General features: G+C 47.6%; 1 protein-coding gene and 1 long non-coding RNA gene across 3 annotated transcripts in view; one reads left to right on the top strand and one right to left on the bottom strand.

Moving 5' to 3' along the window:
• Nucleotides 1-11,607, bottom strand: part of LOC142009743 (uncharacterized) — a 48,400-nt gene extending 36,793 nt beyond the window's left edge. The window contains exons 1-2 of the long non-coding RNA XR_012644555.1: nucleotides 11,381-11,607; nucleotides 4,043-4,174 (exon numbers count right to left, since the gene is read on the bottom strand). This is a non-coding gene — a long non-coding RNA (uncharacterized LOC142009743). The remainder of the gene's footprint in view (nucleotides 1-4,042; nucleotides 4,175-11,380) is intronic.
• The window catches only part of CDCP1 (CUB domain containing protein 1), an 80,726-nt gene that overhangs the window by 24,248 nt on the left and 42,755 nt on the right, over nucleotides 1-13,723 (top strand). The window contains exon 1 of one of the 2 annotated variants that reach the window (XM_074988246.1): nucleotides 11,131-11,559. The exons of the other annotated variant lie outside the window; for it this stretch is intronic. Within the exon in view, the coding sequence (XP_074844347.1) occupies nucleotides 11,487-11,559 (73 nt within the window). The 5' untranslated portion in view covers nucleotides 11,131-11,486. Of the gene's footprint in view, nucleotides 1-11,130; nucleotides 11,560-13,723 lie in introns of those variants that run through there. 2 annotated transcript variants of the gene reach the window in all.

The following is a 13,723-nucleotide window of genomic DNA, read 5'->3' as shown; positions in this document are numbered from 1 at the left end:
CTCTCCAGATGTGCGATGAAGATATTTGGCGATATTGGATCTCCTTGTCTCGTATGTCTACTTGTTTTAAACCAACTTCCCAACTGCTCGCACGTTCTCACTGCTGCCTCCGCATTATCATTGATATCTTTCAACAACCGTATCAGTCTGCTATCCACTCTGTATGACTCCAACACTGCCCAAGTCACTTTCTGATCTATACTGCCAAATGCCTTTTGAAAATTGACGAAGCAAGTGTATACATTTTTGTTCTTGGATCTCCTTTGTTCTTTGTTCTATTGGATCTCCTTGTCTTGTACCTCTACTTGTTTTAAACCAACTTGCCAACTCCCCACATGTTCTCACTGCTGCCTCCACATTATCATGGATATCTTTCAACAACCGTATTAGTCTGCTGTCCACTCTGTATGACTCTAACACCGCCCAATGGACGAGCTATTGCACTGATCTATACAAAGCACAGTCGGGCCCGAGTGTCTCAGAGAGACTGAAGAATTGAAAGAGGTATCTCCCCCAAGCATTGAGAGCGAGACCGATATTTTAAAGGAGGAAGTAGAAAAAGCAGTGAAACAACTAAAAAACATACCAGTTTGGGAAATTTGCTAATTTATTGTCCTGGTCTCCTGCCAGCTTGTCTGGTGGGATGCTGGGTTGCCCAGGCTTCCAGAGCAACCTTGCTCTCTGAATGGCCATGGACTCCAGAGTTTCTAGGGTTCAGGGCTGTGGGGTACTCCCACCACCTGATCCTCCCTGGGGTTGGGGAATCCAAGGCATCAAGTCCACTGCTCGCAGGTAGCCCAACCACCTGGACTAACCCATGGCATTGGCTTCTAGTCCACATGATAAGACTGGCATAGAGCCTCTGATGACCTGTAGCCTCAGAGCTCTAGCTCCAACTGGGACGTAGCTCCTGGCTCCACAGCATGGAGCTTGGAAGCCCTAAGAACCTCGACTTGAGTTGGGGCTCTCAGGGCTTCTGAGCTACTTGCTATGGAACTGGGAGCCTGAAAGCCTCAACTTCCAAGCTCTGAGGTTCCCAGCTTAACCATGGCTCCCATGGTTTTGAGCTTCCTTGTTCCCCTCCTCTGACTCAGGGTGATCAGGGCTGAATCTGCCCTGAACTGCACAGAGATGTGAATCTGGGCTTCTCTTCTCCCAGACAGCATCCTCATGCCCCCACACAAACACATCTTCCCAAATCAAAAAGCTCAGGTTTTGATCCCAAAACAGATATGTTGACCCAGTTCTGTTTTCATGAACATGTGCTAAAGGTTTCAAGTGTCTGCTAGTGCTGAAGAAAACTTCTAAAGTTGTTACAAAACAGAAATGTCATCCTCCAGTCAGCTCCAGTTCTCAGTTTAGGCCAGAAGCAAGAGTGTCATGTGACCTGCCTGCTCCTATGACCACAGTTTGAGAATCACTGTTCTACAAGAATCCCACTGAAGATAAATAAAATCTCCCCAACTCAACTGCATTACTTCTTCCTAGGTCAGACTAATGCAGTAAGGAGATGCAGTGTATCGTGTCAGATGCGTTGCAGTTATTGTGAATTTAGAGACTCATTTGTAAATTGCATTAGGAAAAGTAGACACAGGCACTAGTGGCAGGTCTGGATAATTTCTGATGGGGCCTAGAAAGGGTCCAAGTCCCTCCCCCCGACACACACAGATGCTTAAGGCTCTGCGACAGAGTTTATATGTAAGAAGGGTGCAGGTGCTGAGAGACAGCTTGGATGCTGGTGGATGCAGGCTCAATCAAGGGGTTGGGGTGCAGGGGGGCTCAGGAGGTCAGGGCCATCCAAGCGATGGAGGGAGGCACAGGCAGAGCCAGAAGATGCTCCATGGGAGGCATGTTGGGGTAGCCAATGAGGCCAGAGACCCAGCCCTGAACACTGGTGGAGATGGGCCCCATGCTCTGAATGTTCTTGGAGCACAGGCACCAGGGGTCCATATACCCTCACTGCTCCTAGACAAAGGGACAAATTCTGTTCTCTGTTACATATATACAACTGCATTGAATGAAGCTGACATCTTGAGAGTCAGATGTGATTTCATCATCTTCAACTTTAAGGTTCCTTTTCAGAAAGTATCTTTAAAATTCCTTAAGCAAACAAAACTCCCAGGAATGTTTACCCTTTCACCCAGGCATTCTCCAACTAAAACAACGACTGTATTTCCTAGGAAAGCCTGGCAAGAGGACACGCCAAAGGGAGAGGTTTTTTTGCAGAGGTTAGCAAACAGCAGCTTGAAAGTCTGATGGATCATATCCAAGAGCTAAGTGCTTCCCCTGAGCTTTGCATTGACACTGTATACCGGCAGCACTAAATAATATATATATATATATATATTGCACAACCCCCCTACCCTTGCTGTTTCTTCTCCTAACTTTTTTCTTGTTTCTTCATCTTTTAAAAAATGATGAAACCACTAGGGTAACCACAATACTGACTGGATAATTGAACTCAGCATTTCAGTAAACTCTGAGTTATTCGCCAAACTGACTGGCTGTGCTAGTGCTGACTACCACCGTAGGGCCTAGCTCTTAGCTCCAATTCAGCAGCAGTGATCAGCAATCAGAGTAGTTGCACCAGTGCTCAACCCTCAACAGAGGCAAGCAAGGGCTTTGGGAGCTAATCAAAGTTTATCCTTAATAATAGGCTGATGTTCGAAAAACAGCTGCCAATGCTCCCTTTTTTTTTTCTACCTGTGGGTGGAATCTATTTTGTTATGTGCATCAAAGCATGTGTTAGTATGTGCCACCAGTCAAAACAAGCTGCCCACTGTGGGTGGCTGAGGGCACTCTGCTAATCATCTGGATGGCACCTGTATCACCACTGGGCAGCTGCCCAAGCACTCAGCTTACAGGGAACACTGCGGGCTCCCATTCACAGGTGTCCACAGAGAAACTAAGGAGCCTAACCCTAGAAACCATTTTTGAAACTCTTGACCTCTGCTTCCCCCTTTTCTGCCACTTACTTTAAGTACAATTTAAATTTGTTTTGGAGATTTGCCATAGTAATGCACAATGGACCAAGGGACTACATGAAAAAAATGTATACACATATACATATGCGTTTTCTTTCATGGAATTTGCCTTATCATGGGCCTCTTGATCTAGCTCTCTTTAATGTTAATGAATGTTTTGGAACTGACAGTAGTAGCAGCAGCAGAATTGATCCTGTGTGCCTCAACTTTGGAAAAAAGTGCAATTATTATCACATAATCATAGCAATTAGAGGCAGAAAAGATCCTCTCTTACTCCTTATTTTTTCAAGTGCTATTTAGACTCCAGTTTTACATGACTTAGACAACAGTGCTTTTCCTTGTTCACTGAAGAAATCAATACTTTATTACATCTAGCCATGAGGTAATTGTTCTTGGTATTCTACCTACATTGTCCTTTTTCAGTTGTATTCCTTTACTTCTAATTATAACCCCCTTTGACCACCCTAAACTTGACATCTTTTATGGGCTTTCACATTTCAAATATTTTAGGCAGCTCTTGCAAACCCCTTCCCAGTTTGGTATCATCCACAAACTTTGTAAGCATGCTCTTTACGTCATTATCTAAATCCCTTATGAGCATTTTGAACAGAACCAGTCCCAAAATTGATCCCTGCAGAACTCCTCTCGTTATGCCCTTACAGCATGACTGCAAACCATTGATAACTACTCTGTGGGAACACGTATCTATCCAGTTATGCCAGCACCTTATAGTAGTCCCATATAATTTGTATGCCCCTAATTTACTTAAAAGAAAGTCATGTGAGACAGTATCAAATGCTTTACTAAAGTCTAAGTATATCACATCTACCACTTCTCTCTTATCCAGAAGGCGTGTTATCCTAGCAAAAAAAGCTATCAGGTTGGTTTCACGTGATTTACTCTTTACAAATCCTTGTGTACGCTACCAAGTTTTGTTGCCAAAAGCTGCCTTTTGGTGACAAAATGACAGTGTACACACTGCAATGTAACTTTTGTCACAAAAAATGCCTGGTTTTAGTGAAAAAAAATTCCACCCCTACAGGAGACTTTTTTCCTACCTTTATTGTTCACAAACATCCAGTGTAGATACCATGAGGCATTTTTTCACTTTTACTGGCCTCCAGGAAGTGTCCCACAATCCACATTCTGCCACTCTGATCAGTGGTTTGAACTCTGCTGCTTTGAAAAGCCTATCAAAACAAAAAAAGCAGTCAAGTAGCACTTTAAAGACTAACAAAATAATTTAGTAGGTGGTGAGCTTTCGTGGGACAGATCCACTTCTTCAGACCATAGCCATACCAGAACAGACTTGATATTCAAGACACAGAGAACCAAAAAAGTAATCAAGGTTTCTTGAAAAGCCTGTATCTGGGACTGAAGTGAGTGCTATGTGAATTTGTGGAAAACAAAATAAAAAATGTTGTACATTATAAAACTTTGCTTCTACTGATCAAGAGAAAGTACAGTGGAACAGAACACAATATACATGTTTGCTCGTAAAGTAGGTGCTTGGAAAGGGTCACCCTCACAAAACTGTGTGTTGGTCCCAATAGCATAATCAAAGTTGTGAGATGGGGTGGAATGAAGCGGAAACTGAGAAATCCCACAAAGTAAAAAAGAATATGACATTTTGTGGCCTCACATCAATGCAAGAAAATGCTTGAAAAGGGCAAAAGTGATGTTCTACCCTACGCAGCTGTGACTGCCAAGACCAATGCTACGTTGCCGCTGTCGGTATGTTGGGCTGTGCCTGCAAGTCTTCTGCTGTCAGAAACGTCACGATTAACTAGACAGCCCTGTGTAATGTCCTCACAACACTTCACAGAGTACAAGAGATAAATGCAGGATCCACTCTTTCTCACTGCAGATTGTAGAGCATACAGAAAAGAATGGTAGTTGGAAAAATGATGCAAAAGGAAGCTGGTAACCACTGGAGGGCTGGGACACAACCCCAGTGATTGATGAGATATGAGGCATGGTCCCAGGATGTGCTGCTCTCCATAGTGTATTCCCACAACACCCAGTGACAGATGGTGTCACCGGGTATTGTGGGATACATACCTCTTGTGGATGATGCTGTGGATGACAGTGTGGCCCAACATGGATGTGATCAGTCGACAAAGGAAGCAAGTGAGAACGTACTTTAGCAACTTTATCAATTTTTTATGTCAACATTGGCTTATTGACAACATTTTGTAGTGTAGACAAGCCCTTCAGCTCTCTGTGCCTCAGTCCCCCATCTGTCAAATGAGGGGGATGTTTAGCTATTTCACACGGGTGCCATGAAGATTAATTTACTGTAAGTCATTCGAAAATGAAAAGTTATAGGAAAGTGCCAAGAATAATTACTAAACTACAGAGAGGCTGTCAGTATGGGTGCTGACTTGAGGCCACTTGGGCGATCGGGGGAGGGGCTGAAGCCCCTCTACCCCCGTGTTTCATACCAAGACGCTCTATTCCCACGAGCGTACAATGCAACCTAAACTTGACAAACTCATCCCAACTCTTCCAGAAATGTCTGAGCTAAATGCAGAGTCTACGGAGGAGGAAATTTTTCATGCTCTTGATGCTCTCTCCAGTGGAAAAGCACCAGGAAATGACAGAATCCCAGCTGAGGTCCTGAAAGCAAACAAGGCTGTGCTCTTCCCCTTCCTCTATGATTTATTCCTAAAATGTTGGACAGCAGATGTCCCACATGACATGAAGGGCGCAAACATCATCACTCTTTCAAAACAAAGGCGACAAGGGTGACCACAGCATCTACAGAGGCATCTCGTTACTGAGCATCACAGGCAAATTCTCAAACGCCTGCAAAAACTTGCAGATCAAGTCTATCCAGAAACACAATGTGACTTCAGGGCTGGCATGTCAACAACGGACATGATTTTCTCACTTTGACAACTACAGGAAAAATGCAGAGCACAAGGAAAGCTGTTATTCATAGCATTTGTGGGCTTAACAAAGGTGTTTGACACAGCAGATCATGACTATACAGTGTGTTAACCAAGATTGGCTGCCCACCGACCTTACTCAAGCTCATAACATCCTTTCACAAAAACATGAAAGCAACAGTGCATATGATCAATCTACATTGGAACTGTTTGCAATGAACAGTGGAGTCAAACAAGGGCGTGTTCTTGCCCCTACCCTCATTGGCATATTCTTCTCAGTTCTACTAAATTGCGCATTTCAAAACCCACGCAGTGATATGTTTCTCCACACAAGATTAAATGGCTCTCTCTACAACCTGGCAAGACTCAAGGCCAAAACTAAGGTCAAGTAAGTCCTAATCAGGGAACTCCTCTTTGAAGATGATGCAGCTCTCGTCGCTCAGAATGAAGACATGCTACAGTCACTGATGGATTCTCTGTCCAGAGCCTGCAAGTTCTTCTCTCTTGACATAAGCATGAAGAAAACTGTTGTATTCACTCAAGGTATATCTCAGCGACCCAATGCCATTCTGGATAACAGCCCATTAGACATGGTTCAATAATTCTGCTGCCTCGGATCTACTGTCACCACAACCCTATCCATGGACAAAGAACTGAACATCAGAACTGGGAAGGCAGCTACTATTTTTGGCAGACTTACGAAACGAGCTTGGAACAATCCTAAGCTGACAGTGAAAACAAAGATACAAATCTACCAGGCATGTGTATTGAGTATCCTGCTATATGGTTTTGAGGCATGGACCACCTACTCGAACCAGGAGAAAAAACTGAACAACTTCAATCTTTGCTGCCTCCACAGAATTATGAATATCAACTGGCAAGATAAAGTTTCAAATGCAGATGTCCTGTCAAGATCTGGTATACCAGCCTCATAGCAATCCTCAACAGTAGAAGACTACGATGGCTTGGTCATGTGAGAAGAATGGGTGACGAACGTCTTCCCAAAGAAATCCTCTTCAATGAACTATCATCCGGGTTGAAAACAAGAGGAAGACCAAAGCTAAGATTCAAGGATACATGCAAAACGCCATGAAAAAAATCAACATTGATCCAAAATCCTGGGAATCTATATCATCAGATAGAAACACCTGGTGACAATAGCTACGACAGGGCACATCATCCCTTGATAGCATATGTGCAGGTCATGCAAAAGAACTTTGTCTTAGAAGGAAAAACTCTCAGACTCAAGAATTTGGAAATAAACTGACACGTGCTTATTGCAATAGACTGTGCAAATCCAATATTGGATGGATAAACCACGAGAGAAAACTGCAGACTCAAACACTGCCCATAGATGCTCACAGCTGCTGCTAACCACCGTCTCTCAAGATGAAAGGGGACATAGTACACTTAGATAAATGACGAAAGTAAAGCACAGACAGATTTTAAGAGCTATGTTGCAGAAAAGAAAACCTGCAATCTTTCCTTGCTATGAAGAAAGAAGCTTGAGCTGCTGCCACTACAAATATTTCTTAAATTACTCTTAAAACTTTCCAATTTTTCCATCTTTCTAATTTTGTAGTGAATGGCAGTACCCCAGCATGGTCATTCATTCTATCATTTAGTCCCACTTGTCTGCAGGAGTTTATCCTTTGCCAACAATGGGATCTGGGTCAGGACTGTAGGCTTTGGGAGCGAAACACTGATTCCTCTGTGAATGCCTGGATTTGGCCAAATCTCCTCAGAGTAGAGTCTTCATTATCTAGGACCTTTTCCAGGATAATGTTTGAGGAGCTACTGAGTCTCAATTGCTACCTTCAGACAGCTGTTTTGCAGCTTTCTTTCTGTATCTCATTTTCCAACTGGTAAATACAGACTGAACCTCTCTAATCAGAACAAAAAAGCAGTCATGTAGCACTTTAAAGACTAACAAAATAATTTATTAGGTGATGAGCTTTCGTGGGGCAGACCCACTTCTTCAGATCTGGAGACAGTTGGGTCTGAAGTGGGTCTGTCCCATGAGAGCTCATCAGCTAATAAATTGTATTAGTCTTTAATTGCTACATGACTGCTGTTTTGTTTTGTGTGGATACTGACTAATACGGCTACCTCTCTGTTACTCTCTGATTAGGACTCTTGTCTGGCAACATCTGTAACCTGGCATGATTTTAGTTATTACGGGTGTGGCCAAGTTTCCCATGGTCCCATAAAGTTTGTTTATAGCCACCCATCCTGGCCCTTTCAGTGTTTTGTGCAGTTATTTAACTGTAATGTAGCCCTAAATGTCTTCTAAGAGCCCAGTAGGCACTGAAAGTGTTGGTAATTCTGACAGACAATATTGACGACCCATGGTCTTGTAAATCCTTTCATCCAGCACCAGCCAGGTCCTGAGGGTGCTGGATTAGAGAGGTCAAACGTATTTTATCTCCTGTTGTACTTACTGTTTAACATATCTGAGGGAGGCAGTCTCAGAAACTTGAGTACAATCAGTGAATTTTATGGAAGTGTTTATTTTATTAAATCCTTACCGCAATACACTAAAAACCTCCTTCCAACTTAATCCTTTCCATTTATCATAACTATTTGTATAAACCCTTCAGTGAACATAAACTAATCTGTAGAATTGATATGATCTGGCTGCCAAAATGTGTTTGTTATAGGTCTCAGCTGATAACATGCATTATTAAATTACATTTTTAATTTAAAAATTAAATTTTTAAAGGTATAGACCATAGTGTTAATAAAAAAGAAAGTTAAATGGGTTGGGCTAATTTTGGGCTAGTTTTCAAGTTACTGTGGACCATTGACACAATAGAAAATAGCCCCAGGAATTGCAGTTAAAGTTGCCCTGCCACCAAAATCTGACATGGTGCCCTTGGGGTATAGCAGTGCCCCTGCCCCCACACGCCTTACCCTATCCACGCCCCTTACCACTCCAAGCTGGAGCCACAGCTGGGCATTGCTGCAGAACACTGGGTGCTGGCCTGGCAGTCAGAACCCTGGGTTGCTATGGAGCCCCAAGGTACAGCAGGGAAGCCCACAGGGCTGGTAGCTGGGACACCCCAGGAACAGCAGGGCTCCTAGGTGTAGGGTCACCACTCAGGGCCCCAGTACCTGCTGCGGTATCCCTGGCCTGGTGCCTGGGACCCTGGGGGCAGGACCCATCCCTAAGGGGGTGCAAGGTCCAAGGCAACCACCTCTTTCAGGTTCCTACCTCTTCCTACCCCTGCTTTGCCTCCCACTCCACCCAAAGCCCACCTTGATCCACCCCCGTCTACTTCTTCCTGCCCCTCTTTTACTCCCTCTTTCATGCTCTCCTCCCACCCCGCAGAGCTGTGCAAGCCAGGGAATTACCAGGAGGCCTAGTGTGGGGGTGGCAACATGGGTCAGGCCCACACTGCTCTATGGCCATCTCCCAGCACTCAAATAGTGCTCCACTTCACCACACAGCACGTAACCAAGCACCCCAGCCCTGGCCTGCTCCACTGCCTTGAGTGATGCAAGGCTTGGGGGAACAGAGCAGAACAGGCTGGTGGGACGAGGTGGGTTGCTCTGCTTCCTGCCAGCCCACTGAATTTAAGGAGGTCTGACCCTTTCTGCTGCCCTGTGACGACCCTTTGGCCGCCTTGGGCTCCCATAAATACAGGGGACTGTCCTGTCCATAGAAGTTGGTGCAGCTGCCATGAGGTCCCTCTAAGTCTGAGGCCCAAGGTGGCCTCCCAAACTATTCTATGGATGGGATGTCTCTGCCCGAGTGGCAGTGGAGTCTCCAAAAGCCTGGACCCTGTGGCTGACAGCAGAAAGTGACTGGAACCCCCCTTGAGCTGGCGGATGGGACCCCTGGCAGCAGCACGAGCCCCAGGCATTGGGAGTTTGGCCCATCAGCTGAGACCTAGGCAGAGGGAGCAAAATCTGGGGGGAGCTTCAGCCCCCCCTGCACCTCTACTTTCCACATCTACGGAATGGAGTTCCCATCCATCTCGTTTTTCCCAGGACAGTCCCTTATTTAAGCTGTCCCACAGGCATCCAGACTTTTTGAAGAAAATGTGCAAATTGTCCTGTATTCTGTGGGGCTCTGTTCCCTGGCGCCGGGCATCTTGAGACAGCAGCCTATGCGGCCAGGCAGCCCCACTGCAGGACAGCTGCCCAGTTCCCTGGCATCCTGTGCCTTGGAGCAGCACCCCCACAGCTAGGGAGCTCCTCTGCGGGGAGGCTGCCCTGTTACCTGGACCCTGTGCCTCGGGCAACAGCTCCTGCTGCAGGGGAGCTCCTCCATGGTGCAGCGGCCCCATTCCCTGGCACCCCCTGGTGTCAGCTCCTGCTGCCAGCAAGCTCTGCCAGGGGGCAGCTGCCTTGCTCCCTACAGACCCATGGCTCGGTGAGGCAGCTCCTGCTGCCCGGGAGCCCCTCCACTGGGCGACTGCCTCCTTCCCTACCCCCCCCCCCGCGACCCCCTCTTCCAGCTCCTCCAGAACCTCCTCTTGAGGTTCTGGCTGCACTTCTCTCCACACCTTCTCATCCTCTCACACCCTATCCATGGCCCCACAAAGTCGCGGGACCTCCTCGTCAGCCTCCTCCTGGCCATGGCCAAAATGGCCATTTACAAAACCAGGGAGAGGAGGCTGGCGGGGGGGTGACCTGCGACTGTGGGGCCTACTTCCGTTCCTCCCTCCGCTCACGAATCCGAGCAGAGTTCCTCTGGGCGGCGTCCACCAACTCCCTGGACGCCTTTGAGGAACGGTGGGCGCTGTCGGGGGTCCTCTGCTCAGTGTCCCCCTCTGGCTCCCTCATTTTAAACCTTTGACCCTCACTCCCGCTCCTGGTTTTTCTTTCGTTGTCCCCCGTATTTACTTGGAACCGGGCTGTTTTTAATGGGTCCCCTCTCATCGTGAGAGGGGCCTTGTAGCCGTGGGCAGGCTATGCCTGCCCACTCCCCCGGCATCCAATAGGTACCCCCCCCCGCGACGCTGGGAGGCTGTGAAGCCCCTGTTCTCACCACACGCACCCCACCAAGAGGTTACAAGTCCCCATCCCCAGCATCGAGAGGCTGGGCAGTCCCCGCCCCCAGTGCCCCACCATGGGGCAGCCGCCCCCACCGCCCAGGGGCCCGGCCACGGGGGAGCAGCTCCAGAGGCGAGAGGCCCCTACTTGCCAGAGGGCCATACGGCCACCCGCCCGGGGAGGCTATTGAAGACAGTCTGCACTCCTAGCCTACATGGCAGCGCGGCGCCCCGCTGTTGTCCCATGCCCGGCGCGGCCACCGCAAAGGGCGCGGAGACCGAAAGCTGCCCACTTTTCCCCGGGGCGGACCGGACCGGACGCAGCAGCAGTCATGCAAAGGGGGAGCCTGCCTGGCCCGACTGCCCGGGGGTCACTGCAGGCCCACTCCCGCCACCCTTCCTCTCCTCCCGCCCTGCAGGCCCACGCTCCAGCCCGCGAGGGGCGGCCCTGCGGCGGGGCAGGGCGATGACTGGCGCCGCCCTGGGGGAAGAGGCGGCGTTTCACCTGGCGCGGAGGCAGGGCGGAGCTGCGCGGGCGGCGGTCCCGCAGGTACAGGGCGGAGCAGGAAGCGGGGCGCAGCGGCAGAGCGCCTCACCAGCGCCCCGAGCAGATGGCGGCCGGGCGGCCAGTGGTGCTGGCGGCCGGGCTGCTCCTGGCCGCGGCTCAGCTCCTGCAGCTGGCAGGTAAGCGGGGCGGGAGCGCGGGCTGCGGCGAACTGTCCCCGGGAGCGGGCTGTGCGCGAGCCGCTTCTCCCCAGGGCGGGCCGGGACCCGACCCGGCGGTCAGAGCCGAGGAGGGGAAGCCGCGCCCGCCGCCTAGCCGGCGGCCTGGGAGCTGAGGGGAGCTCGCTGTGCGCCGGAGCCTCCCACTCCCACCCCGGGTGACGAACCAGCGCCCTCCAGCTCGCCCCTTCGTCTTGTTGTGTCTGTTCTGCAGCGCGGCTGGGCTGGGCAAGGCTGGCGCCAGGCGGGAGTGTCCCCCCCCTTGCCCCCCGCGCCCCTTCCCGGGTTCTTGCTCGTCTCGCTCCCTAGCTGACAGCGAGGTGCAGAGGGCCCGGTTCTGGGCTGGTCTGCCTGGCCGGAACTTCTACAACAGTAGCCACAAGAGTCCTGGGGCATCTTACAGTCTAACAGAGATTTAGGAGCATAAGGTTTCGTGGGCAAAGACCCGCTTCATCAGATGCATCACAAGTGGGTCTTTGCCCACGAAAGCTTGTGCTCCTAAATCTGTTAGTCTATAAGGTGCCCTAGGACTTCTTGTTCGTTTTTAAGATACCAGCTAACTCGGCTCCCTCGCTGATGCTTCTACAAGAGTGTGTGCCCAGGAGATTAAGACATTGATCTTTTGTACTGCCCTTTAGCTTTCCCCAGAGCAGATGTTGTATGTTGGGTGGCCAAGAGGCAGGGCCAACTTTTTGAAGGGGAAATAGTCTGAAGGGGTAGCCATGTTAGGCTGTAGCTTCATAAAACAAAGGAAGCAGTCCTGTAGTGCCTTAAAAACTAACAGTTTTATTTATTCGGTAGCGAGCTTTCGTGGGTAAGAAATCTAAAGAAGTGGCTCTTACCCACAAAAGCTCATTACCTAATAAATAAAATGGATAGTCTCAAAGATGCTATGTGACTACTTGCTTTGTTTTCTGAACCTGGGCATCTCTCGGTGCCTTGATGAAATTGTCCATCCTGGTAAAATTGTTTCTGTTTCATGCAGACAGAAAAGGTATTTATTCTTTGCGCACTCATTGTTAAAGCAATATATTAAGGTCTCATGTAGACGTTAATGGACATAAGCCAGGATTTTGTTTGCCCAAGATGGTCGCTTCCTGCTTTACCCTTATTTCATGGGGCTATGCTAATGATGTGAGAGAAACTGTTGGCTTCAGGCCTAGTCATGATATGATGAAACTAGCAGACACGATTAAGAGTGAAGTTAGTTTTACCTTGGAAAATTAGAATACCCTACAACTATGTCCATAAATGAATAACTGCATACCGTCTTAATTTTAAACCACTGAGTACATATTTACAATCCCGTAAACCTTCATGTGTCTCTTACAAACTCTTTCAAATACTTTAAATCTAAAGTAATTTGTCCACATATAACTCAAAGCTACTTTTTAAAATGAGACATATTAAAATTCTTTCTATTTTTCGTAAAGCTCTTGTAATGTACAACTTCAGCATTATACAGTTCTTATCTTTGTACTGTCTCACAATGGGAGATATGTAGTTCCCCTGATGTGTGTAAAACATTAGTAAGCTTTTTGAGTTTAATGTACATTAATATTGGTATTTAGCTTCCAGAATTTGGGTAGTTCCTTTCTATTTACAGTGACTCCTTGTTTTGAGAGGAGTGGGTTCCTTAAATGCCTCAAATTGTGGTCTGCCATTCTTGGACACGAATTCAACAGTAACATACTGAAGGGAGAACATATTGTTTTTAATCTTACCTGAAAATGTCTTGATTTCTAAAGTATGGGTAGAGACATTCTCTGATCACACAAGTAGTTTCACTGAAGCCTTCTTCCCGGATATGGGAGCAATTTCCCTTCCACCTAAGTAAGGGTTGCTGGTAGGGCTCCCTCTAATTTTTTCCATCCATGAGCAGAATAATAACAGAGAGAAAGCCGTGCTAGTCCATATACTATCAAAACAAAAAAGCAGTCAAGTAGCACTTTAAAGACTAACAAAATAATTTATTAGGTGGTGAGCTTTGGTGGGGCAGACCCAGTTCTTCAGACAATAGCCAAACCAAAACAGACTCGATATTTGAGGCACAGAGAACCAAAAATAGTAATCATGGTTGACAAATCAGAAAAAAATTGTCAAGGTGAGAAAATGGGGGTTGGGG

Source organism: Carettochelys insculpta, chromosome 2 (genome assembly GCF_033958435.1).
Source record: "Carettochelys insculpta isolate YL-2023 chromosome 2, ASM3395843v1, whole genome shotgun sequence".
Classification (NCBI taxonomy): domain Eukaryota; kingdom Metazoa; phylum Chordata; order Testudines; family Carettochelyidae; genus Carettochelys; species Carettochelys insculpta.
Note: the sequence above shows the minus strand (reverse complement) of the source record. Positions and strands in the feature narration are given on the sequence as shown.